The sequence below is a fragment of the Tachyglossus aculeatus genome, chromosome 3 (genome assembly GCF_015852505.1).
Source record: "Tachyglossus aculeatus isolate mTacAcu1 chromosome 3, mTacAcu1.pri, whole genome shotgun sequence".
NCBI classification, from domain to species: domain Eukaryota; kingdom Metazoa; phylum Chordata; class Mammalia; order Monotremata; family Tachyglossidae; genus Tachyglossus; species Tachyglossus aculeatus.
In genome coordinates, this window is record NC_052068.1 from 26001742 (window position 1) to 26028860 (window position 27119).

General features: G+C 40.7%; 1 protein-coding gene across 3 annotated transcripts in view; it reads right to left on the reverse strand.

Moving 5' to 3' along the window:
- Window positions 1-27119, reverse strand: part of PPP3CB (protein phosphatase 3 catalytic subunit beta) — a 54584-nt gene that overhangs the window by 15674 nt on the left and 11791 nt on the right. For 2 of the 3 annotated variants that reach the window (XM_038744419.1, XM_038744418.1), the window contains exons 2-10: window positions 18025-18225; window positions 11472-11596; window positions 9522-9633; window positions 7453-7598; window positions 7010-7149; window positions 6836-6913; window positions 6635-6729; window positions 3749-3874; window positions 637-714 (exon numbers count right to left, since the gene is read on the reverse strand). In XM_038744419.1, coding sequence (XP_038600347.1) covers window positions 637-714; window positions 3749-3874; window positions 6635-6729; window positions 6836-6913; window positions 7010-7149; window positions 7453-7598; window positions 9522-9633; window positions 11472-11596; window positions 18025-18052 — 928 coding nt within the window. In that variant the 5' untranslated portion in view covers window positions 18053-18225. Of the gene's footprint in view, window positions 1-636; window positions 715-3748; window positions 3875-6634; window positions 6730-6835; window positions 6914-7009; window positions 7150-7452; window positions 7599-9521; window positions 9634-11471; window positions 11597-18024; window positions 18226-27119 lie in introns of those variants that run through there. The other variant, XM_038744417.1, reaches the window with a different exon arrangement.

The window sequence follows — 27119 nt, forward strand, 5'->3', positions numbered from 1 at the left end:
AGCAACTGTTCTTTAATACATACTAGCATACTTGATTAGCATTCTCAATCTTGTTCCCATGAAAATAGCATTAAGCAGAAGAGCACTGAAAGCATAACTCCCCTACAGCGAATAACATATACTGTGTTAATGTTTCCTAAATATAAAAACTTGTCTAAAATATACATTTTAAAAGTAGCAAAAAATCACGATATAGTTATGTGATCAAATGGTAATGCAAACATGTATCGGGGGTGAAATATTTTAAATTTGAATTTTTGTGTACTTATGTAAATATTTAGTTTTCGATGAATCTTTCACACCTTTTCAGCAAAAAGCCATCTTAACATACTAAAGATCCTTGATGAATGCTAAATAATTGGATCTGTCTTTATCTAACTGTACAGTGAAATGGCCTTTCAGAACTCTATCCAAATCAGGAGAGGGGAAGAGAGATGTTTAAGTCACGGTAAGTTATACTACTTTATCTCAAAATGAGAGGGTGGCTGCAAAAAAACCCCAAAAACCTCCCGCTGGATTCAAAATTCAATATCTCTATCACGAAATATCACTAAAAGAAGACTGTAACAGGGATAGCTGTATTGCATGCAGAGCCTGAGCACTTAATATACCACAAATAATAAAAATATCTCTTACCGTCAAATTGGTCTTCACCTTCAGTCATCAGTTCATCATCAGAACAAATGCTCAGAACATTTACCAACATCTCTGTAACTATGAGAGAAAAATTATAATTAGATGCTTACTCAAAGCACAAGAATGAAAAGAAGAGTGTAATTCATTCATACAAAACAGCTAATCCATTTTCAATCCCCAGATAGCTGTTGCTCTGCTGGCTGCTTTTCAACCCAGAAATATTTTTTATGATACCTGGGTTATAGTCTAGTGGAGAAAGCACACGACTGGTTCCTGATCCAATTTACCTGCTGAGTGACCTTAGGCAAGGCACTTAGACTGCTCTGGGACTCAGTTTCCCGATCTGTAAAATGGTGATAACGTACTTAGCTCTTACTGTACTTAGCTCTTAGTGCTTAATCCATTTGAAAATTACTATTTGCTCTTACTGTTTACATTTGATAAGTGTCCTCTCCACTCTCCACCCCCGAGAGGCCACTCAAGCCCAGTCCCAAGAGTTCACCCTCAACCTGAAACTAGCTTACTTCTGGTCTAAGGGACTCACGGGAGACCAGACTGATCCCAGACACTTTGGGCAGGTTCAGGTCCAACGCTGGGCGAACCTCCCGTTTCCCAGAACTACCCTAAAGAGGGTCCAAATCCTTGGATTTCTGCCAGAAGTAACCTATCTTCTTGGGGTCTTTGAACCTGTAGTCGAGATTTGATTGGAACCTGACTGACTGAAAGACTGGGTGAGATGCCATTTACACAAACACTTCATAAGATCATGAGGAAAAAAATACCCCAACATAAGAAAACACTGAACATGTGGGGGGAAAAAAATAAAGTGGGGGCTATTTAGCTTGAAGGTTATGTGACTTAGCAAGAGTCTTCAAGTACATAAAAGGAGATGGTGACCTGTGTACTCCCTTGCATAAACTAATCATTCATTAGATCTAGGTTTTCAGAGTAAAAGAACACCTGGAGATACTGCAAAATTTTGGAAAGGGATATGGCCATTTAGCAAACAACTGCAACAGCTCCTGCTACTAAGGAACTTCTTGTTGGGCTCCTTGGAATTCCGGCCTCAGAGAGCCCACCAAGAAGAGCTGCTGCTGTCACACAGGCCAACACATAAAACCTGCAAAGAACAGAACAAGCACAATGAGACTTTGGGGAGCCGAGGGCGATTTCTCTTTTCATCTGTTCGCCGCTGCTCTGGTGAGCATTCCACTGCATATATGTATATGTCAGGAGGAGGGAGGGAGATTTAATAGGGAGTGGTACACGGGAAGCCAGGTGGGAAGTCGGGAGTGAAATTTTGAGAATACACAGGTATGGCTTCTAAAAATGGCTGTATTGAATTACAAGCTCTTTTGGGTCCCTCTCGCAATTTAATGGCAGTCTCAACTATATTATTTCTTGAGCAATACAAGGAGTTAATAAAAAAAAAGTTTAAGTGCACAGGTAGCGAGAGTAGACAGGGACACTAGGAAATATTCATGTTAAACGGTTTCATGGAGACAGTGAGTTTTTAATTAGCAGTTTAAAGGAAGGAAGGAAGGGTTATGTTTGGCTGAGAAGAAGCGGGAAAGAGATTTGGAGGAAACTGGAGACTTAGGAGAAAACCAAGTTTGAAACGTCTCAGAAACAAGATAATTTAGTAAGGGGAAAAGTGGATAGGTTTGCCCAGAGGCCACGAACCAAGCGGTAGTGAGGGAAAGGTGCAGAGAGGCATGAGAGGCAGCATAGGTTGGAAACCTATAGTCAAGAGTTTTAATCTGATATCAGATTAATCTGATGAATGGTTACAAATGATTACTGATTTTCATTACTCTGCCAGGCTGAAGAGGTGAAGGACTAGAGACAGGACACTGGTAAAGAGGTAAAGAGGTTGGTGCAGAAATTCATGAGCAATATACTTGTTTACAGCAGAATTTATTTAAACATAAATAACTGCTGACCATACACATCTATACAGAAAACTTCAAGTAAATAAAAAGCCAATCAGAATAAAATAAGTTAGTTTGAGTCCTGCCTAGAAGAAAGGAGAAAGACGATGACTTTTTGAGATCCCTTCTAGCGCTGTGATTTTATGATTGAACTATTCTTACTGCCCCAAAGATAGAACACTATAACTGCAATGTATCATTTTCATCCCATAACCTTAACAGGCCCCAGACGAACATGCCGTGGTAAGTAACCCTATCTTCATTTTAGCTTGAGGCTGAAGATATAGAGAACTAAAGACTGAGATATCATCTGTACAAGGCTATTAAACACAGTTCTGAACTTTAGCTGTTTCATTAAGGAAACAGTGCCAAGGGCAGCTTTGAAGAAACATATCCTAGAAACACATTTTGCAAAGATGAAAACTTTGTATAACATGAAAAAGGTGAGAAAAAATGTGGAGAGTGGCAGAGGCTAATGAGACAACATGTTGCTACCATATCTCTCTCAATTTTTTTTCCCCCTCACAGGAGAAAATTGGGGCCCATCTACGGGGGGAAAATGAAACATTCAAGGGAAGAAGAGAATCTTTGAAAAAGTTCTGTGAATTCTGAAAGATCCTAACACAAGTTAAATAAACCTAATTGGACTTTTTAAAAACTACACTTAATGACAGTACCTATGGCAATATACTCCTTAAATTATCAAGGAATTAAATTACTACTACTACAACTTCACAAAATAGCATTTTCATAGCAGGCGATGAAATAAAAGCTTTATGGCGTAGCCTGTGTTTCTCTGTACCCATATAATCACTAGTCTTTTCAAGCTCTTTTGGAGGGCAGAAATGGAATTTAATTATGCAGAAGACCCTTGATTCCCTCACACAAGATTTAAGCTAAAATAAAAAAGAAAATCCAACAGCTGGTAGTCAACAGAGAGCTATTTTTAAGGTCCCTCTCACCCCCTCAGATACCCTCACTTGGGGGATGTTAATAGCTTTCTAAAATATCCTTTAGTGCTCTCATATCCACCCCCACTGACACCCATAGAAGAGCTGTGCCTTCTGAACATGGGGACATAGAAAATGCACTTCATTTCCTCAGTAAACAGCAGCCTTTCAGAGTAATTTGGAGTTAATGGAACAGAAACAAACAAAAAAATAACATTATTTCAGATCTACCTTTTTCTCCAACAAATGGTAGAGACCATGTGAAGACATCCATAAAATTTGGTAACCAATAAGGATGTGGAGAGCAGTTGAACTGTCGAATATTCATCACATTATTTTCATACTTTAATACAGCAGCTGTAAAATAAGTTTTAAAATTAATATATCATCTTTAGCAGAAAATGTAAATCACATAAAGTGGAAAAAAAAACCCACCCTAATTTAATTTCAGAGTAGAGGGATATCCTCATTTTGGAAGAAAAACAAAGCATGCAGATACCCATTCATGTCTACCAGTGAATTTCCCAAATTATTTTAAGCAATTTTTGAGGTAATAATTGATGTCTCAATGATGTATACATATCACTATAAAATCTGACATTTGAAAATCCCTACTTTTTGGCAAAGTTGAGAACAGGCCACTCTCTACATATTTAAGGCTGAAGTAAAATAGACAAGAAAGTGCCAAGCTTGCCTTCAGATAGAACTATTGTGGGCAATGCGAAAAAGCAGCTTAGCTGTACCTCAGCTAAAAAAAACCCTACACTTTAAAACCATAGACATTGGTATAAAAATATAAATTAAGTGACATATTTTATTAGATTATTTAGAGGAAAAGAAAAAACCAAGCCTAGGATACTTTAAAGGGAAAAGAGGGGCAAACTTACTGTACCCCATATTAACCAGGATCAGTCTTAACTATAGATTTCCTTGCCAATGTTTTAGAATTTTGATATCATTGCAGAGGATAAGATAGATAAGCAAATATCTATTTCAGCCATCGGCTATATTTAAAATTTAAATATTATTGTTTAAATGCCCTTTAAAGATTTAAAGGCTCTTAAAATTGATAAATCCATTGGGCAGCACTCCTTAATGGAACTTCTAAACAATATAAATTTAACAGGTATATCATTTTCATGTTTGTGATTCTGGCTGCCACAGTGTCACAAGTCCAGATGATATACATTATTATTTAATAATAACTGGGCATTTTTTCTCTAGAAGGAATGGTGATTTAAATCTAACAATGGGTACTCTGGATGAATTGGAAAGCTTTAACACAGAGGGGAAAGCTGGAGCCAGAAAATTGCCTGAACTTTAAAAATGAAATAAAAATTTTCCAAAATGATCAAGGACTGAAAAAACACTTAAAATGTGTGGACAGACATTTAGTTTTGACAAGACAACAAATTTTGGTTGATTTCAATGGTCTGGCTGTCCCTTTCAGTGGTATCACTTAAAACCAGAGAAGCAGCATGGCTCAGTGGAAAGAGCACGGGCTTGGGAGTCAGAGGTCATGGGTTCAAATCCCAGATCTGCCAATCGTCAGCTGTGTGACTTTGAGCAAGTCACTTAACTTCTCTGTGCCTCAGTTCCCTCATCTGTAAAATGGGGATGAAGACTGTAAGCCCCCCGTGGGACAACCGTGTATCCTCCCAAGTGCTTAGAACAGTACTTTGTACATAATAAGCACTTAACAAATGCCATTATTATTATTATTAAAACCGCTGAAGGGTTGGACTGATATAATAAAAACTGATAAATCGCAAATCTTTGCAAAAATTGAGTGTATATGCTGAAACACCATTTGGGGAGCAATTCCAGAGTTCATTACTGCATTCTATCCAGTCAGATCTACAAATTTGAATTTATTTCTCCTTAAAATAGAACTCCATTTGTATCCAGTTTAAAATGTTTCATTCAGAAGGGCATGGATGATAAAAGTGTGTTTGTGTGAGTGACTGAGAATTGGGGAGAGAGGGAAAGAAAGTGAAGATAGGGACAATTTTTATAAACTGTCATAAGGATCAGCATCTGCAGATATTTTGGGGTAACTTCAGAATGGAATTGCTTGATTTTGTGCCTACTTAAAGTTCTCTAATAATAAATTAAACTAAAATATCAGGTGGGCACAATTCTAGACTTTTGATACTAAAATTACCATAGACCAATTATGCAGAAATCATTTGATGGCAACTTCTCTGATTTTATTCGTAAGTCCTGGAGTACATTTGAAACTGACCTCATTAGCTCTCTCAATATCCCTTGAAAAAAAAAAAAACCACACACACACACACACAAATCTCCACTTTTCCTACCAGTCTCAACTCAGGAAACTGTACTATGGGCTACTAAATTCCAGAATTTTTTTGAAAGCGAAGATAGCCTTTGGATTTTCTTAATTTAAAAGGTTATTACATGAAATAGTAGGTAATACAAAACTAGACTATGGCTCTCCAACATTATCAATCATCAAGCTTGTGTGTTCAACCTTCATAAATTCCAAATAAATGTATGCAAGTTTTGGGGGAAGAGTGATGGGAGGAATAGAAGCCAGAGAAAGTTTAAGGGAACAGACGAAGAAACAAGAGAGAAGAGGAGAAAGTGAGGAATAAAGTGGAAAAAATCATGGAAAGGGGGAAAAACATGCTATTGGCAGAATCTCAGAGTGAACTATTAATTATCAGAGAGCTAATGTATTAATTTCTGGTGGAGGATTGTGACTAGAGCCTGAGGTAGAGAGCAGAAACTTAGACACAGCCATATACAAGACAGGTGATAATCAACCAATGAGCATTTCAAATTAAAAAGACTGAAAGGAGAATTCAAAACGGAAGACTGCTTGCAGACAAGAATAAAAAGCAAAAGAAGTAATAATATTAGAGACATAAATTTCAGGTACTCCTGTCTGGCTATCCTTATGTAGGTGACTGCATAAAACTACTTCCAGAGTGGGTTTTATTTATAATTCACGGCTTCATATTAAAAATTTTTTCTCCTTTGTTTTTTTACCCTCCTCACATTGTGTATTGGTGGTTTGTATTTTCAGTAAATAGTTCATATTTAAAAAAAAATGCTAAGTGGTTGAACAATTTTTTAGCAATAACAGCTTACCTTTATTATTGTAGACATCTAAGTAATTAGGTGCCGAAAAAATTGTTATTAATGAAGGGAACCCTGTAGTTTGACTTTTTCTGTACATTCTATAGCTGCAAAACAAATAGCTTAATATGCATCGTAAAGCATCAATCATGATTGCTAAGTTTGACTTTGTATTTAAGGTGTTAATTTTGGTAAAGAAAGAAAAATTCTTACCCTGCATCTTGAGCTTCATGAGCTCTAATAATTGATAACAAATTATTGTTTTGCAAAAATTCACAAACTGCTGGATAGCTGAGAAGAGAAAAGAACTGTAAGTGCAGAAATGCTTTTCTTTAAGAAAAGTATTATTTTTTATGGGCAGTACTAAATCCTAAATTTTTTTCTTACCTATAAAAATAAGAGCATCCTCGAACTGTATTGTGACTAAAGTGTTCCTGTGATTTTTCATTTCCAAAGTCTTCTGAGGGGTCAGACCACAACAAGTCACACATTGGTCCAAACGCAGGGGGCTCTTTGAATCTATCTAACTGAGAAGAGAAAAAGAAGTTACTCTCCAAACAGTATCAATAGAGTAGAAAAGGAAATCCTATTCCATCTCAGGTCTGCCCCAACATTTTTTCCAAGTTGTTTGAAAGAATTTTGATAACACAACATGGACTTTATCATAGTCTGTTTTTGCACCCTGGCACTTAAAACAATGCTTGACGCATTGTAAGTGCTTAAATACCATAATAATACTAATGGCCTCTTCTCACAATGCAAAGAAACTGATAAATATCAGTTATAAAGATCCCACCCGCAAACATCTTGGAACTATAGAGCATACTCACTCTTCTAATATCATCCAGAGTGTGTATTTCAGGTGAAAGCCCACCATGAACACAAAGAAACTGTTGATTTAAAAGTGCAGCAAGAGGCAGGCTATCAAAAGCTTCCATACACGCTTCATAGACTCTTTCTGAATACTTAATTTTACCTGAAGGAAAAAATACAATGCCTTAGAAATTTAATTACCAGAAATTAAAATTAAAACAATCTGCACTCAATGTAAAAGCAACATAGACAACAAGAATTAAATACTTTGAGGTACATTTTTAATTTACAAGAAAGGATTGTTTTATGAGGCCCCAACTAGAAAATATAATTTATGGCAAAGAAATGAATCACGTTTAGACAAAATTTCTAATTTTTTTGTAGTTTACGTTGGTTTCACAGAAAATGTTAGCTGAGGTAGAGTAAGTGTATTTGCAAAAAAGTATTTGTAAAAACCCTCAGCCATAGCCCTTAATATCCCCCATTTAAGACTGTAGAATATACATAACTTGAGAACTGTTTTCCATCTTGACCCTTGAGTTAGTGATCATTGTAAAAGAACAGACCAATCCTTTCAGACAAAATGATTTTGGTCTACCCCAAAGAAGGCTCAATAACTAGGCCATTCCTGATCTCATCAGGGAGGAAGAAGAACCCGTGCTTCAACTCTGCACATATTGTTCCAACTTTTCTGGTAGAAGTCAACTATCCCCAGTAGAACAAGACTATCAGATACACCAGTAGCTCAATAAGACACTCCGACAGACACTTTCATCAAGCAAACTATTTCACAAACACAAGGAAAGTTATAAACAATATCTTACTACTGTGCTATGTTTTCTCCTTTGAAACCCTATCCACAAGTGATGGTCACAAAAATAGCTCTTTTTCTATTACCTGGGGATTCTGTAGCATATCAAACATTCTGAAATCACTTCTACCTGAAGGTATTAATTCCAAGATTTAAAGCAGCCATGAAAATTAGCACAGGCCCACAGGTCCAAGGCCTGAGAGAAATAAGGCCAGGCCTAAAAAAAGAAATCAGGCTGTGGGCAAATGAGAATTTCAATAAAAACTACCACTATAACCCTTGGCATTAGACTTGTATTTATTTAGAACAGTGTTTACAGCCATTAGATAACTCATTTATGCATCAGAGGTCTAAAGAAAATATCTCAGACTACAAAAATGTTGGTGGTTTGAATCCACACCAATGGCTAATTTACAGGAGCTAATTTGCTAATAACATTACAGAATTGTAACTTTTAAGATTTTAATCAAAACCCTGAAAGACCTCATCACATGAGAGGTTGCAAAAAGCACCATTAGGGAGAGTTGAGAGAGAAGCCGCAGTGAACAGATAAACCTGAAGAAGAGGCAGAGGAGAAATGCAGTTAGGAAGGGGAAGCCGGATCTCTTATTAAGTCCTCTTGCCTTCTCTCCCTTAAACTCCTCCTCTTTCCCCAGCTCTAGATTTGACCGGTAAGAAACTCCTGAACATAAAAAGGACTTTCTGAAGATACTTTTCCTTTTATTTTATTTTTTTTTTGGGGGGGGGGGTGCTTTTTGCTTATGAACTTTGATTCTGTTTTCATAGAAAATAACTGTTAAATGAATTTTAAAATAAGTGAAATTTTCCTCCTAATACGTTCTCTACAATTTTGAAAAAATAAATGTCAAACTGTTGTCAACATTACAACAGGGTTCTTCATAAGCCCACACAGGGTTAGCATCTTTGGAGACAGTATATAGTAAATTCTTCACAACATCATCCAGGTTATTCAAAAGGGAAAATTTGCAGGAGTGGAAAGAGCACAAGCCTGGGAGTCAGAGGACCTGGGTTCTAATCCTAACTCTGTGACTTGTCTGCTTTGTGACCTTAGGAACATCACTTCTCTGCATCTCAGTTCCCTCGTCTGCAAAATGGTGATTCAAAACCTTTTCTCCCTTCTACTTAGACTGTGAGCCCACTGTGGGACCCAGTTATCTTGTATCTACCTCAGCGCTTAATACAGGGCTTGGCATATAATAAACACTTAACAAATACCACAATTACTAAAGTTCCTAATTTTAGGGCAGTACTCACATTCTTGTTTAAAGGTGAAATACTCTGTGAGGTGCCTGCATTCATGATTTCCTCTCAGAAGAAATAATGTACTTGGATAGAGAATCTTCAAGACCCACAAATACAGGACACACTATTAAAAATAAGAATAGTTTCAATACAATCTTTACAAATCAGCATTTTATACCTGTTCAAACAAAATAATTCCCTTTCAAATGAACTGTCCCCCTGCTTACTCTACCCTGCCCCTTCTGCAGTTTTACTGCACCGAAGATCGTCTATTGCAAAATCAAGTAAATACACCTACTTTATCTCTTTAAATTCTGAGCTCACTGGAAGCAGAAAAAACACCTAATAGTCCCTAGCTTTACATAGCGATTAAAAAGGTTAGGAGCTAAAGTCCAGAATTCTCCGGATTGAGCTGAGCCAAGTCCTTCTGGGGTAGGACTATCTGTAGAGAGTGTTTGGGTAGTTGGCTAAATTGGCCACAGCCCACCTTAGGTTTCAGGAATCTAGGCAGACCTGCTGATGAATACGCACTGTTCGACCAAGGTTTGACAGCGTTTACAAAAGTCTGACTTCACCAAACCTTCAGAAGCCCACCCCAATCCTTTCTGAGTCTCCCTGGGCCACAGATGAACAGACTTTGCACATGTTCAAGGCACAGTAGGGCAATGGCCAAACTACGTAACAAGGCATGCTCAAAGTTTTAGTCCTCCCCAACCTCCCCCAATTAAAACAAATGTAAATCCAAGACTAAGTAGAAAGCGGCCAAATATGTGGAAGAGATCTGCACATTCTTTGTAACACTCACAGTGCTTAGGAGAATTTCAAGCAAAAGAGGGTCTAGTAAATTTTGATGGACTGACAAAGAAAACTGGCTGTTGATTAATGGCAAAATTCTACTTCTTTCTCTGCTCTTATCTGATTTTTGAAGATGACAATCTTCACCAAGAAGTTTTTATAGGCTCTTGGCAAGGGATGTTTTTTTCCCCTTTTTGAAACACTAGTTTGAATGCAGTAATGACGAACAAATAGATAACTTATTTTTGAGGAAGGACGGATCTACCAAAATATTCAAAGAATTCTTATCCCCCCGCAAAAAAAATGGCTTAAAAAGATACAAAAAACCCCAAAGAATTAAGGTTATTTTTGAAAGCCTTGGTGTTAATCTACCCTATTTCTACTTTGAGCCTTTTTCACGATCTTCCTTCCCAAACTTAGCCAATGCTGTTTTAAGGGACAGCTGTGAAGTCCTTTAATGAGAGCCCACACACACCAGTAGGAAACCACTCTGCCAAATTTCCTAGATCAGGGCTGTATGTGCCAAAAGAGGTAATGGTCAACAGATTTGACACCTTTCTGTTTGGTTACTGCTACACTTCCCAAAATGAGAGAGCAACACTCTCCCATTACAGGCTTGATTCAGAAGGTACAGAATTTCCAGCTTGTCTCTCAGCCACTGCAATCAGTAAAACCCAAACCACTCAGAGTTTCCAGATAGGTTCCAAGCACTTAATGACAAAAATTACTATAACACTTTCTAATGATGGGGATACAATTTTACTGAGATCAATCCAGCTGACTCCCAAAGAGGGCAGTTGCCCTTCGCAGTAATCTTGAAATTCAGACCACTCGCTCACAGGAATCCAGAGAGGCAGGAGAAATGAACAAAATTAGCCCTCTCAGAACGCTAGGGCAATCTGGTAGCAAAGACGATGGCTGATCATGCAGTTCAAATTTTCTATTTTCAAAAACAGCAGTTATGGGCAAGTGGGCATATGAATCTGGAGAAAAAAATGTTTTGACCAATTCGCAGGCAGCAAAAATAACACTTAATGTTCCTGTTTAAACCAAACTTCATGATGAAGAAGGAAAGTCAGGGCTCAAATATTTTATGACATGTATTTTACCCAGCAATGAATAAAACAGAAATGGTAAGACTTAACACGAATGAACAAATACGGTTACCTCTATACTAAAATAACCTCTGTCCACATAGTCACCAAGGAAGAGGTATCTTGTGTTTGCAGGTGATCCTCCCACTTCAAATAGCTTCATCAGATCAAAGAACTGACCGTGAATGTCACCACAAACTGCGGAAAGAAGACAATTATTTACCCCCAAACTGAAAAAAAATGCCTAATGTTCATGTATGACGGTCAAGTTTGAGAAGGAAATTGGTCTACAAAGGGTTGTGATAAGAATTATCATCATGTTTCTTCAAGCACAAGATCATACAGGCATCAAATTTCACAGATAAACCCTGTGTCTCAAGCCGACATTCAAAGGATAAAAAAGGAAAAACCTGTGGTGTGTTTCCTAGGAGTTTATCTCAAAGAGAAATCAGGAAAGGGCTTATTTTTGAGTATTACTATATTGTATTAAAATGGCATTTTTATATTAAGATAGAGTTTCTGTGAAGATAGTTTAAAACAGAAGGATAAACAAATTCACACTAAGCCTTCTTAATGAACAAACCAAAAGGTCGGGTGATAGGTGACCCAAAGAAGTGACCAAGACTTAAAAATAGTGACAGAACTTTCCCACAAAAACATCTACATTGACCGCTAATTTCAAATATTGTAAAGGTCCGTGCTGGACTTTACAGTTCTCACTTTAATCTTAACTTTAAACATTTCTAATACTATACCTTCTAATTTGTCAATTATAAAGCATCCTAGTGGAATGACTGGTTTTACCTATGGTGAGGGAGATGGTGACAGGCACAGATGATGAGAAGCAATATGCTCTGGTGGAAAGAGCACAGGTCTGGAAGCCCGAGGACCTGAGTTCTAATCTCGGCTTTGCCACTGACCTGCTGAGTGATTTGGGGCAAGTCACTTCATTTCTCTGTGCCTATTCTCCCTCCTACTTAGACCAGAAGTCTGTGTCCAACTGGTTCAGTGGAAAGAGCACGGGCTTTGGGGGCAGAGGTCATGGGTTCAAACCCCGGCTCCACCAATTGTCAGCTGTGTGACTTTGAGCAAGTCACTTAACTTCTCTGTGCCTCGGATACCTCATCTGTAAAATGGGGATTAAGACTGTGAGCCTCCAGTGGGACAACTTGATCACCTTGTAACCTCCCAGCGCTTAGAACGGTGCTTTGCACATAGTAAGCGCTTAATAAATGCCATCATTATTATTATCATTATTGTACCTACTCCAGCATTTAGTACAATGTATAAGACAGCAAATGCTTAAATACGACAATTATTATTATCTAGGCCGTAAGCTAATTGTGGGCAGGGATCGTGTCTGCCAACTCTGATGTATTTTACTCTCCCAAGCGCTTAGTCCATTGCACTGCACACAGTAAGCACTCAATAAATACCACTCACTGAAATACCACTGACTGATCCCTCTAGACTGTAAGCTCTTTGTGGACAGGAATCGTGCTTACCAAGACTTTTGTATTGTACTCCCCAACAGCTTAGTGCAGTGCTCTGCACACGGTAAGTGCTCAATAAATACCATCGATTGATTATTTCTATAGATTCCAAACCCATGCACGCCATGCCAAGTCAGTCAGTACCTATTCTCACTCACTAAGCCCCTCTACAACTCAAATTTATTCACTAAACCATTTGCCTTCTCACATGGCCACACCTCCTCAAAATCTCCCATATACATCCCACTTAGTCACTCCCATACTCCTTCACTAAGGCAACCCTCAACCACATACACATCTTCCCAACCAAGCCGCCCCATATCCAGATTTAGCAACTCCACAACAAAGACTCCATTCAGCTGCCTCCTACTGTCTTCCAAGCCATCTTTTCTCTTTCAAACTTTTCCAGCCACCCGGTCCATGCTCCACACATGCCTACTGAACCAGCCTGCCGGAACAGCCAGCTGGGATAATCGTACACAGTTATTCACCGGAGTCAATATATCCCAGAGCAGCAGTAAAGCATTTTGGGTGGAAGGGGAGAGGCAGATGAATCGCTTCCTGCCCTTAAGAAGCTTACAAACACATGCATTCTGGCAGAGTGACGCGTACTCACAAATTCATTCATTCATTCATTCATTCAATCAATCGTATTTATTGAGTGCTTACTGTGTGCAGAGCACTGCACTAAGCACTTGGGAAGTACAAGTTGGCAACATATAGAGATGGTCGTCATCATCATCATCATCATCATCAATCGTATTTATTGAGCGCTTACTGTGTGCAGAGCACTGTACTAAGAGCTTGGGAAGTACAAATTGGCAACATATAGAGACGGTCCCTACCCAACAGTGGGCTCACAGTCTAAAAGGGGGAGACAGAGAACAAAACCAAACATACTAACAAAATAAAATAAATAGAATAGATATGTACAAGGAAAATAAATAAATAGAGTAATAAATCTGTACAAACATATATACATATATACAGGTGCTGTGGGGAAGGGAAGGAGGTAAGGTGGGGGGGGATGGAGGGGGCTCACTCTGGGAAAGCCTAGGTGTTCCCTAGGGACACCCTATGGGAATGCATAGGTGTTCTTGATATATGTTAAAAATCAATCTCTCCTGCCCCATACTGCACAAAACTGCCAAATTTAAGTCAGTCCAGTGGATCACTTAAAGGTGACACCTTTTCCCAGTTTATTATGTATGCAGTTCATTTAAGATTTTTTTAATGGTATTTGTCAAGCCCTTACTATGTGCCACGCACTACACTACGCACTGGGGTCAATACAAGCTAAATGAAGTTGGACACAGTCCTTGTCCCACGTGGGGCTCACCGTCTTAATCCCCATTTTTACAGATGAGGTAGCCTGAGGCACAGAGAAGTGAAGCGACTTGTCCAAGATCACATAGCAGAGGAGTGGCAGAGCCGGAATTAGAATCCAGGTCCTTCTGACTCCAAGGCCGGTACTCTAATCCACGAGGCCACACTTCCTTTCTAAGATTTCCGTAGCCCTTAATGGTGTTGGGAGATGTGGAGTGCATTTTTTCCAAAAGTATACTCAGTTCTCTTTTTGTATCAGAGTTATTGTTCCTGACAAATCATGTCTTCTAGACTGTGAGCCCACTGTTGGGTAGGGACCGTCTCTATATGTTGCCAACTTGGACTTCCCAAGCGCTTAGTACAGTGCTCTGCACACAGTAAGCACTCAATAAATGCGATTGAATGAATGAATGAATGAATGTATTAAGGAAAACTTCCCATTATAGTACATGTGAGTCTTCTAGACTGTGAGCCCGCTGTTGGGTAGGGACCGTCTCTATATGTTGCCAACTTGTACTTCCCAAGCGCTAAGTACAGTGCTCTGCACACAGTAAGCGCTCAATAAATATGACTGACTGACTGAATGAATAGTCCCTGAGTCCTACCTAAAGGCCTTGCAAATGAAGAAGATTTTGGTTGGGTTAAGGGTCAGAGAGCTGCAGTGGTTCGGCTGGCCCACAGTTCTTATGGCATCACAGAGAAGTAGCGTGGCTCAGTGGAAAGAGTCAGAGGTCGCGGGTTCAAATCCCGGCTCCGCCACTTGTCAGCTGTGTGACTTTGGGCAAGTCACTTCACTTCTCTGGGCCTCAGTTACCTCATCTGGAAAATGGGGATGAAGACTGTGAGCCCCACGTGGGACAACCCGATTACCTTGTATCTACCCCAGCGCTTAGAACAGTGCTTTGCACATAGTAAGCGCTTAACAAATACCAACATTATTATTATTATTATTATTATGAAATGCAAGTAACTGGTAGCCTTGGAAATTGCCCTGATGTCATGCAGGGCCAGCCTCAGCCCCTGAGACAAGGGAATAAATGCCTTCCCCATATTACACCTTTAATTTATACTCTGTGTACTCCCAACACTCTATAACAATGTCATACGGAAGTCCTTTCAAAGCCCTAGCATGTTTCTCCAGGGGAACTCCTGGACCACCCCAACTTTGCTCCAGAGTCAACACGGTCTAAGGAAGGAAAGGAGAACAAGCATTTCATCCCCATTTTACAGACTAAGAAACTGAGGCACAGTTGCCGGGCCAGGTAAGGTGGGATGCATTGGAAGCAGCGTGGCTCATTGGAAAGAGAACGGGCTTGGGAGTCAGAGGTCATGGGTTCTAATTCCAACTCCACCACATGTCTGCTGTGTGATCTTGGGCAAGTCACTTCACTTCTCTGTGACTCAGAGTTACTTCATCTGTAAAATGGGGATCAAGACTGTGAGCCCCACGTGGGACAACCTGATCACTTTGTATTCCCCCACCAGTGCTTAGAACAGTGCTTTGCACATAGTAAGCACTTAACAAATGCTACTATTATTATTATTATTATCCCCTATCCCAAGCCTCTGTTCACATAGGTTCTGCTCCCAATATGGAGCCCTTTAAAATTTTTAACCACCAACACCATCCTGCTGCTGTGTCCCTGCTGCCCTCTACCTCTACCCCTATGGTGACATGACTTGACAAGCGCTTAGTACAGTGCTAAGCGCTTAGTACAGTGCTAAGTGCTTAGTACAGTGCTAAGCACTTAGTACAGTGCTCTGCACATAGTAAGCGCTCAATAAATACAATTGATGATGACTTGAGGCAATTGTTTCAACTGTTTACCAAACGATGCAAGCTCTGAGGGTACAGTAATGGTAATACTATTCATTAAGCACTTACAGTGTGTGCAGCATGGCACTAAATGTTGGGAAAAATACCCAGGTGAGAGCTAAACACACACCCTGGCCCTCCAGAGCCTCGCAATCCAAAAATAAGATGGGGTAGGGTTTGGCGACAGATAGTCGGAGATGAATATAAATATAAACATAAAGGCAATGTAAAAATACAAAGTTCAACTAGAAGAGTGGTAAAGGGGACCTCTAGGAGTCTTCTACAATTTACAGAGGCTGCTTGCTGCCACTGCTTAAATCTCCCAAGGCCCTGCAGGCACGGTGGGGATGTCAGGGGCAAAGGCCCTAGATCTCGTGAGAAAACAGCAAGTTATTTACAAGTGGTTTCATTTGGCTGCTTGATGTAAAGAGCTGAGGGTGCCGCTGCTACAGCTTAAATGCCCACGGCCTGGCATGCACAAGGCGTGTCAGTATAGTGGGACCCTGAATGTCACGATGGAAAGGTGGGAAGAGTTACCGGGGGTTTCACTTGGCAGTCTGGTGGAGAAAGAAGCCCTGAGGAACTGGCTGCTGCGGCTTAAATCCCTGAGGCCCACAGGCATGCGTGGGATATGTCTGGGGCAGGAGCCTGGCTGCCACGATTGGAAGGCCACAGGATGGTCAGTGGTTTCGTTTGGCAGTTCATTAAAGAGAGAGGTTATGGGGCAAATAAGGTGGCAAATAATAATAATAATAATGGCATTTGTTAAGCGCTTACTATGTGCAGAGCACTGTTCTAAGGGATGGGGGGGATACAAGGGGATCAAGTTGCCCCATGTGGGGCTCACAATCTTAATCCCCATTTTACAGATGAGGTAACTAAGGTTCAGAGAAGTTAAGTGACTTGCCCAAGGTCACACAGCAGTCATGTGGTGGAGTCAGAATTCGAACCCATGCCCTCTGACTCCAAAGCCCGTGCTCTTTCCACTGAGCCACGCTCCAGTATGAATACCACACTGGATGCATTTTTGTCTGGAATTTCGACTTGAAATGACCTGCCTCTCTCCGCCGTGCCTCCTACGCCAAGTCCTGTGCCTCGCAAGTGGAGCCTGTGTTTCCAGGAGGGTGAGAGGAGGGAGTCAGGGTTTCCCCAAGTGAAACTCTCTAGGTTTCCTAAATTCCCACAAAAGTTTCCTTAAGATATCATTAAATTAAGTTGCATAACCTGTGAAAGGGATGCCATGATACATCCAAGGAGGACCAGTATCTTTGCATGCCTTCAGTGACCACCTTCAGGTCTAATCATGACTATAGTGTTAGCAGCCAATCCCCTTCTACCTTCTTTCACGTTGACTGATCTAAAAGCCCAATGGCTTTATTTGGCCCACTGTCATAGTGGTTTCTATGACATATAACTGCCACGAAAACTGCCACACACCCACCCAGCTCTTCTAACTCGACTGATCTCAGAAGTAAATACCACGCTCCACAGTTAACCACCATCTAGGTAGTGCTTCCCAGCAAATCACACAGCGGGTGGCAACCAACGCAGTGACATCTCTACTCCTTTTCAAATGGTAAGAGCACATAAATTCCGGATAGAAAATACATTCAGCGGGCCCCAGCTATGATAAGACTGAAGAGAAACTTTCTTTGAGGGAGCTCATTATAATTGGACTAACTGTATTTTAGGATGGAAGTTCTGCAATAAGATCACTGTCCTACAAATCAAGCTGTTGAGCCAAGCAATTGTGATTAAGGAAATGCCATGCAAAAATTATAAAACATTCATTCATTCAATCGTATTTATTGAGCGCTTACTGTGTGCAGAGCACTGGACTAAGCGCTTCCAGGAGAGTTAGTTGCAATTTTCACCCAAATCAATTAATTTAATACAATCCTCTTAGGGCCCATTCGTCTTAATCTAACACAATATAGAAGAAAAGCTCTTGAGCCAAATGTAGTGCCTCAAACACAAACAAGGGACAGTACCTGTAATTGGAGCTTCTACTTCTATCATTGTTTTCTCTCTTCGCAGGATGGCAGCACCTTCATTGATAATTCTAAGTGCAATTTCTTCATCTACCCGACCTTCTTTTACTAAATGATTTTTCAAAATGTCAACCCTAGGTACTCCGTTTACGTCAAACACTTCTTCGGACGTCAAGCGATGTGTTGGGGGAAAAGGGACAGCTGGAACAAGAAGAAAAATTTTATCAGGAATGTATTTCAGGAAAACAGGCAATTGCGCTAGAAAAATTAACCATCAAGTCATCACAAAAGACAATCAATCAATCATATTTGCTGAGCGCCTACTGTGTGCAGAGCACTGTATTAAGTGCTTGGGAGAATACAATATAACTATATAACAGACACATACCCTGCCCACAAAAAGCTTACAGTCTATTCTAGAGGACGGGGACTGTGTCTAACGTGACTCACACAGAAACCAGCACAGCACAATTGGCAATATCAGAGCTCAATGCTAATAGACGGTGATAAAATATGTAAAACTTTAAAAAATACAAATAACAAAGTTACTGTATTTTAATGTTTAGTAAAAGGAAAATTCATTCAATTGTATTTATTAAGCACTTACTGTGTGCACAGCACTGTACTAAGTGCTTGGGAAAGAACAATACAACAATAAACAATGACAATCCCTGCCCCTAAAGAGCTCACTATAATCTTATATGAGACTAAAATATCACATGTTAAGAGAGAAATGATAATCAATGGTATCAAAGGCTTACTGTGCGCACAACGTTGTACTAAGGATTTGAGAGAGTACAATAGATTCCTGCCAAAAAGGACTTTCAAAAATCTAGTGGATGAGACATAAAAAGGCATTTCTAAGATTATGAAAACAGATGTATGTGAATGTCTAAACCATTCATGATAGACCCTGAATTACCTTTAAGGACAGTGGCTCTACAACCTCCCACAGTAGTAGACTATACCAGTATTTTATCTCCTATCCAGAAGTAGTTCTTCCTTATGCTCACCCAAAATCTCTCATACTTTAATTGAATTAATTTCTTTTTATTCAGTTCTCACTAGACATTAAGTAGAACCACTTAGAACCCCTCAAAGCCTTCTCTAGACAAACACAATTTATTTAGCCTATACTTCTAATGGCCTATTTTCTGCTCCAGTCGCCCTATTTACCTTTTCAATCGCAATGAGCAAAAACTGGACACAATATTTTATACAAATCACTCATAAAGCATTAATGCTTTCCCTACCCCAGCACTACCACACTTAGGTACATATCCTAATACTCTAATTCTCCTGTCTGTAATTTATTTTAATGTCAGTCTCCCCAACTAGACTGTCATCTCCTTGAGGACAGGAATTCTCTACCAACTCCATTTTATTTTACTCTCCCAATCACTTAGTACAGTGCTCTGTAATCACTCATATTCACTGAGGCTTAACTGTGTGCACAGCACTGTAATCAGCTCTTGGGAGAGTACACAATAATGTGTACTCTCAATAAATAAATATTGAGAGTGCTCAATAAATACCACTGATGGATTGACTATCGGCAGTAAGATCATCTTCCAGTGTTTTGTCATACTCTCCTTGATTCAATCTTTAGTGAAAGTAAGGAGGAACCACCAGAATAACACACCAATAAATCGATAAATGCTGGTGCGGCCATTCTGGTATTTCCAAAGTGTATGAAAAAGCAGACGACCTTAGTCATTTCACTTCGCTGGGCCTCAGCTGCCTCATCTGTAGAATGGAGATGAAGACTGTGAGCCCCACATTGAACAACCTGATTATTCTGTATCTACCCCAGCGCTTAGAGCAGTGCTTGGCACATGGTAAGCGCTTAACAAATGCCATCATTATTATTTTCCCTACTATTATGTCACTATACACTTGAGTTCTCAGTCTCTAAGCATTTGCTTGAGTCATCCCTGGGGCCTGGAACTTCCTTTTTTATTTTTTATTTTTAATTTAAATGGTATTTGTTATGTGCTTTCTACAGGCCAGGCACTTTACTAAGTGCTGGGGTGGATGCATCAGGTTGGAAACGATCCCCGTTCCATATGGGGCCCATAGTCTACACATAAGGGAGAAGGATTTAATCTCCATTTTACAGATGAGGTAAGTGGGGTGCACAAAAATTAAGTGATTGGTCCAAGGTCACACTGCTGGTACTGTGAAAATGGTATGGCCTCCTCCAAAGTCTTTCTAGACTGTGAGCCCATTGTTGGGTAGGGATTGTCTCTATCTGTTGCCGAACTGTACTTTCCAAGGGCTTAGTACAGTACTCTGCACACAGTAAGCGCTCAATAAATCTGACTGAAAGGAGAGCAAGAGGACCTGGGAGCAAGAGGACCTGGGATCTAATCCGGAGTCCACCACGTACCGGCTGTTTGACCTTGGGCAAGTCACTTAACTGCTCTGTACCTCAGTTTCTTCAGCTGCAAAATGGGGATTCAGTACCTGTTTTCCCTCCTACTTTGGACTGTGAGCCCCATGTGGGACCTGATTATCTCATATCTATCCCAGCACTTAGTATAGTGTTTGGCACATAGTAAGCACCTAATAAACACCACTCTCCACCAGGCCACACTGCTTCCCTTATGCACAAATCCACCAGACCGTAACTCCCTGCATCTTCAAAGGTTCCTAAAATTTCAACTCTTCCAATAAACATTCTCCAACTACATCATAAATACCCCAATTCTTAGCAATCCCTCAGCTTCCTCTTGCATTTATGCGTTTGTTTATGCCCATCCTTAGTACTTACTCATGTATATAGTTGACTGAACATTCAATTTTATTCTGATTCTATGGTTTGTGAATATTTTTACGTCTGACTTTCCTCAGAGTTCCTTGTGGACAAGGTATAGGTCTCGTGCTTCTTTCATAATTTCAAAATAGCCCTATATAGATCACCATACACAAGAATTAGTTAGCTTCAATTATTCCTAATGTTCAATGTCCATAGAATGCTAGTCAGAACTCAAATATATCTGAACAGGAAATACGTTTAACTTGTACTGAATCCAAGTACACACAAATATTGCACCAACGCATAGTTTAAACGTATAGACAATAGGAAATGAGCTTGTAAACTGAATGAATCATAAATTAAATTGCACAAATACACCGAGAAGTGCAAGGAATACTTTGTTCTTGGCTTAATTCAGCATAAATAACCTAAAGGTTTCCTAAAGTGTAATGTTCATTAAATATTGAAATATTTCTAGTAAATAGAGTTTTTCAAGAATTTTAATGGTGTCCTCCATATAGATAGCTAGACACAAGGGATATGGAAGCATGGCCTAGAAAAAAAGGGCACAGGATTCGGAGTCAGGAGACTTGGGTTCTTATCCAAGCTCTGTCACTTGACTGTTTTGTCACCTAGGGCAAGGCACCCAAACACTTTATGCCTCCGTTTCTTTATTATTAAAATGTCGATAAGATTCCTGTTTTCTTCCCTCTTAAAACTGTCAGCCCTATGTAAAACAGCGACTGCATCTGATCAAATTATCTTGTATCTACCCCAGGACTGAGCACAGTGCATGGAACATAGTACAGCTTAATAAATATTAACTTTTTTTTTTTAACAGACACGCCACATCTGGGACCACAGGCATTAGGGATTCTGAACCGTTAACTTTCCTTGTTTCACTCTTCTAATGACGACCTACTCACTGTACCTCGATCTTGTCTATTTTTCGCGGCCGATCTCTCGCCCACGTCCCGCCTCTGGCCTGGGACACCCTCCCTCTTCATATCTGGCAGACAATTACTCTTCCCTCATTCAAAGCCTTATTGAAGGCACATCTCCTCCAAGAGACCTTCCCTTCCCTTTTCTTTTTCTTCCTCTCCCCTTTGCACTGCTTCCTCCTTTTTTCATCCCCACTCCCAGCCCCACAGTACATATCCGTAATTTATTTATATTAACATGTCTCCCCCTCTGGACTGTAAGCTCATTGTGGGCAGGAAATGTGTCTGTTTATTGTTCTACTGTACTCTCCCAAATACTTTGTACAGTGTTCTGCACCCAGTAATAATTAAGGAACACTTCTCTTCCACCTCTGCCACTATTTTCCTAGCATTCTCTGGAGAAATTCTTCTCACCTGGTGCCAGTGGAGATGTCTACAGTGCCATACAGTCACGATGCTGCTCTCCAAACAGGATTAGCAGCCCATGGCCTCATCTATTGCCACAAGTACGCTGATTCCACTGCCGTGGCTCTCTGCCTGCTAGCCAGAAAGTAATGCAAAAGTTCGGCCTTGGAGCTCCGACCCCTGCCCAGACCCCAGTGGTCTCTTTTCTTTCTAGGCAGATTGGGCACAGGTGAGGTGGACAGACAGTTCCTCCTCAGAGAGTTTGGGGCAGAGACGAAAGGAGTTTCCCATGCCCAGTCCTAGAAAAGCAGCTGTAATGGACTCCTCCTTCCTGCTGGCAGGGGCAAGAGTTAAACCAAAATCTCCACTTCACCTCTAGCCTTTCTCCAGCTAAGCAGCGTGGCTCAGTGGCAAGAGCACGGGCTTTGGAGCCAGAGGTCATGGGTTCGAATCCCGACTCCGCCACATGTCTGCTGTGTGACCTTGGGCAAGTCACTTAAATTCTCAGAGCCTCAGTTTCCCTATCTGTAAAATGGGGATGAAGACTGTAAGCCCCACGTGGGACACCTTGATCACCTTGTATCCCCCCCAGCGCTTAGAACAGTGCTTTGCACATAGTAAGCGCTTAAAAAATACCATCATCATCATCATCATCCAGCTCCCAGGGGTTGGGGCAGCAGGCTGGGGCTTTCTGTCCTTCCCAAAGAATGAATGGCTTTGCCCATCAGTGCCACAAATATGGAAGCTTATACCTACATTCCTTCATTCAATCATATTTATTGAGTGCTTACTGTGTGCAGAGCACTGGACTAAGCGCTTGGGAAGTACAATTTGGCAACATATAGAGACGGTCCCTAACCAACAGCGGGCTCATAGTCTAGAAGACTAGAAGACCTATATAACCAGAGTACTATAGTAGACATGGCAAAGAAGGAAAAATTAAAATGAAAGTTAAGGGCCACTCACACTTGATATCTCCCATACTTGCCCCAAATTTCCTATTATAAAGTGTTTGGAGCCATGAAATTAAGGGAACTATATATACTTCAATTAGTATGGTGTGGACCTTAGGCTTCTGATACTTCCTGCCATCAAACTCATCAACAGACATTAGAAAGAAAATCCTGGGAAAGAAAAACCTAAGCAGTTTTCCAACCAAGTCCGCTTATAAGACTGAATTCCTCCATCAGCTAGGCTGTCCACTCCAGAATAAGGAGTTTTCCAACCAAGTCTACTTATAAGACTGAATTCCTCCATCAGCTAGGCTGTCCACTCCAGAATAAGGCACACTACACTGATTAGATTTATGATTAGGTGAGCCAGAAGTCAATAAGTAATTCCAGTTGCCTACCTCCACAAAGGATGGGCAGCTCATCCGAAAAATAAACTGGAAGGGCTGTTCTGCCATGGGGGGTTACTTCAGTATCAGAAATCCAGTAGCCTTAGACCCTACTGCACAAGTCTTTGGGGAAGTGGCATTCATTCAAATTAGACTTTAGCTTTCACCAAGGAAGAGGAAAGACACAGAATGGACTTAACAAATTGGCTCCCAGAGACCTGGCCTTTCTCAACACCAGTATGGAAAAGATGGGCAGTTTCACCACGCTCCTTCTATGGGATACTAAGATTTGCAAGACTAAAGACAGACCAAGTGTACAAAACTGTACATGGTCAACTCAATGTAGTATCTTTAAGTGACCAAAGGTCTCAATCAAGAAATCAGCCAATGGTATTTATTGGGCACTTACTGCATACGGAGCACTAGGCTAAGCACTTTGGAGAGTACCCTACAACAGAGCTGGTGGACATGTTCCCAGCCCACAACGAGCTTACAGTCTATAGAGGGAGACACATTAAGATAAATAAATCATTTATAATATATAATTTATAGCTATGTACATAAATGCCATGGGGTTGAGCGTGGGGTGAATACAGGTGGTACAAAAATGCAGCGGCAGTAGTTTAAGAAATGTTCACTTTTTGTACCAGTTACTTTCACAAGCTTAGGCTCTTCTTTCTGAGGGATAATAGCAGTGTCCAAACTACTACTACTACTACTACTACTACTACTACTAATAATAATAATAATGGCATTTATTAAGCGCTTACTATGTGCAAAGCACTGTTCTAAGCACTGGGGAGGTTACAGGGTGATCAGATTGTCCCACGGGGGCTCACAGTCTTCATCCCCGTTTTACAGATGAGGTGATTGAGGCACAGAGGAGTTAAGTGACTTGCCCAAAGTCACACAGCTGACAACTGGCGGAGCCGGGACTTGAACCCATGACCTCTGACTCCAAAGCCCGGGCTCACGCACTAATGCATGAGTAGAGAAAGCAAAAATGAACACGATCTCCAGTGGAGGGAGAAAAGGTGGAAAACGCATAAGACTCTAAGTGCATTTCTAACAACTTGGAGTAATATAATCTTCCCGCATATATTAGTCCAGAATCATCCCTAATGAAGTCGTTAGGTGATCCAAAACTCAGAGTGGAGATTTTTAAAAGTACAAAAAAATCCTAAAAAACTGCAGATCTGAGGGAAACCTAACATCTTTTTAATTGCAGATCCTGAAACGTTCATATTATTATTTGTAAATAAAAGCAGTATTTTTTTTCCCTAGAGAAGCAGTATGGCCTAATGGAAAGGGCAATGGCCTGGGGGTCAGAAGAGCTGGGTTCGAATTTGAGCTCCACCACCTGCCTGCTTCGTGACCTTGGGTAAGTCATTTAACTTCTCTGTATCTGTTTCCTTAGCTGTAAAATGGGAACGAAATACCTGTTGTCCAGCTCCACCAGTATGTAAGAGCCTTGACAGCAAAGATCACGTCTACCAATTCTGTTGTATTCCCTTAAATGCTCAGTACAGTGCCCTGCACAAAGTAAGCACTCACTATCACTGATTGGGACTCCGTCTGACCTTATTACCTCTTATCTACCTCACTGCTTAGAGCTTTGCTTGGGAGCACTTAAATACTAATAATAGCAGTATTTAGTGTGGAATACCTGTTTCAGCGTGCGAGTGAAGCAACAAAAGTGAAAATGACTCCCTAAAAGTAATCAAATAAGCAGGGTAAATGATCCCTTCAAGAGTCTTTAAGTGGACTGATCAAGTGACAGAAATTATTTTCATAAACTGTTCTCGACCTACTGAGGAAAGATTTAGGCCATTAAAATGATACTATTTAAAAGCCTACGGGCTTTCCCAAGGATCTCTGAAAGCCTTAAATCGCTGTCAAGAAATCTTCAGAAATATCTAGAATTAACTGCTTGGTGTGCATTGGGTAAGAACCACCAATAAAACCCCCTAGTCTAGTTCATTTGCCCTTTCCTACTTTCCTCCATTCACCCGGCCCTATTCCTACTATTAACAACCAAGTTTGTGGTCACAGCTCAGGTACTAACCAAGCACCATTATTACAGTATGATGCTATAAAAATCAGCTTTAAAATTATAGTATCCTTCACAGTATAATAGTAGTAATAATAATAATGGTATTTGGCTAGTATGGCACAAACTAAGCACTCAATAAATGCAACTGTTTGATAGTACCTGAGCCGTGACCACAAACTTGGTCAGTAGCATGGCTCAGTGGAAAGAGCCCGGGCTTGGGAGTCAGAGGTCATGGGTTCTAATCCCGACTCCGCCGCTTGCCAGCTGTGTGACTTTGGGCAAGTCACTTCACTTCTCTGTGCTTCAGCTCCCTCATCTGTAAAATGGGGATTAAGACTGTGAGCCCCATGTGGGACAACCTGATCACCTTGTATCCCCCTCCCAGCGCTTAGAACAGTGCTTCGCACAGAATAAGTGCTTAACAAGTACCATTATTATTATTATTTTTACAGTAGTAACAATAATAAAGATTATAGAAGGATTTCATTTACTGTGAGCCCCCTGTTGGGTAGGGACCGTCTCTATATGTTGCCAACTTGTACTTCCCAAGTGCTTAGTACAGTGCTCTGCACACAGTAAGCGCTCAATAAATATGATTGATTGATTGATTGATTGAATTGCATTTACTGAGTGCTTACTGGGTGCAAAGCACCGTACTAAGAGCTGGGGAGAGTACAATACAAGAAGCGACGGGCACATTCCCTGCCCACAGCGATCTGCTTAGGACCTGAACCGCGAGCGGCCCTGCCCCTTCCTTTGTGGCTTAGTGGAAGGAGCCAGGATTTAGGAGTCAGAGGTCTTGAGTTCTAATCCCGCCTCTGCCATTTATCAGCTGTGTGACTTTGGGTAAGTCACTTCACTTCTCTGTGCCTCAGTTACCTAATCTGTCAAATGGGGATGAGGACTGTGAGCCCCAGGTGGGACAACTTGATGACCTTGTATCTCCCCCAGCGCTTACAGCAGTACTTGGTACACATTAAGCTATTAACAAATTCCATCGTTATTTTTTCCCCCTTCTAGACTGAGTCCGTTGTTGGGTAGGGACTGTCTCTATCTGTTGCCGAACTGTACTTTCCAAGTGCTTAATACAGCGCTCTGCACACAGTAATAATAATAATAATGTTGGTATTTGTTAAGTGCTTGGGTAGGGACTGTCTCTATATGTTGCCAACTTGTACTTCCCAAGAGCTTAGTACAGTGCTCTGCACACAGTAAGCGCTCAATAAATACGACTGATTGATTGATTGATGAGCACTGTTCTAAGCACTGGGGTAGATACGGGGTAATCAGGTTGTCCCACGGGGGGGCTCACAGTCTTAATCCCCATTTTCCAGATGAGGTAACTGAGGCACAGACACTGTGAGCCTGTTTCTAGACTGTGAGCCCGTTGTTGGGTAGGGACCGTCCCTATATGTTGCCGACTTGTACTTCCCAAGCACTTAGTACAGTGCTCTGCACACAGTAAGCGCTCAATAAATTCAACTGAATGAACAAATGAAGTGACTTGCCCAGAGTCACCCAGCTGACAAGTGGTGGAGCCGGGATTAGAACCCACAACCTTTGACTCCTAAAACCCAGGCTCTTTCCACTAAGCCACGC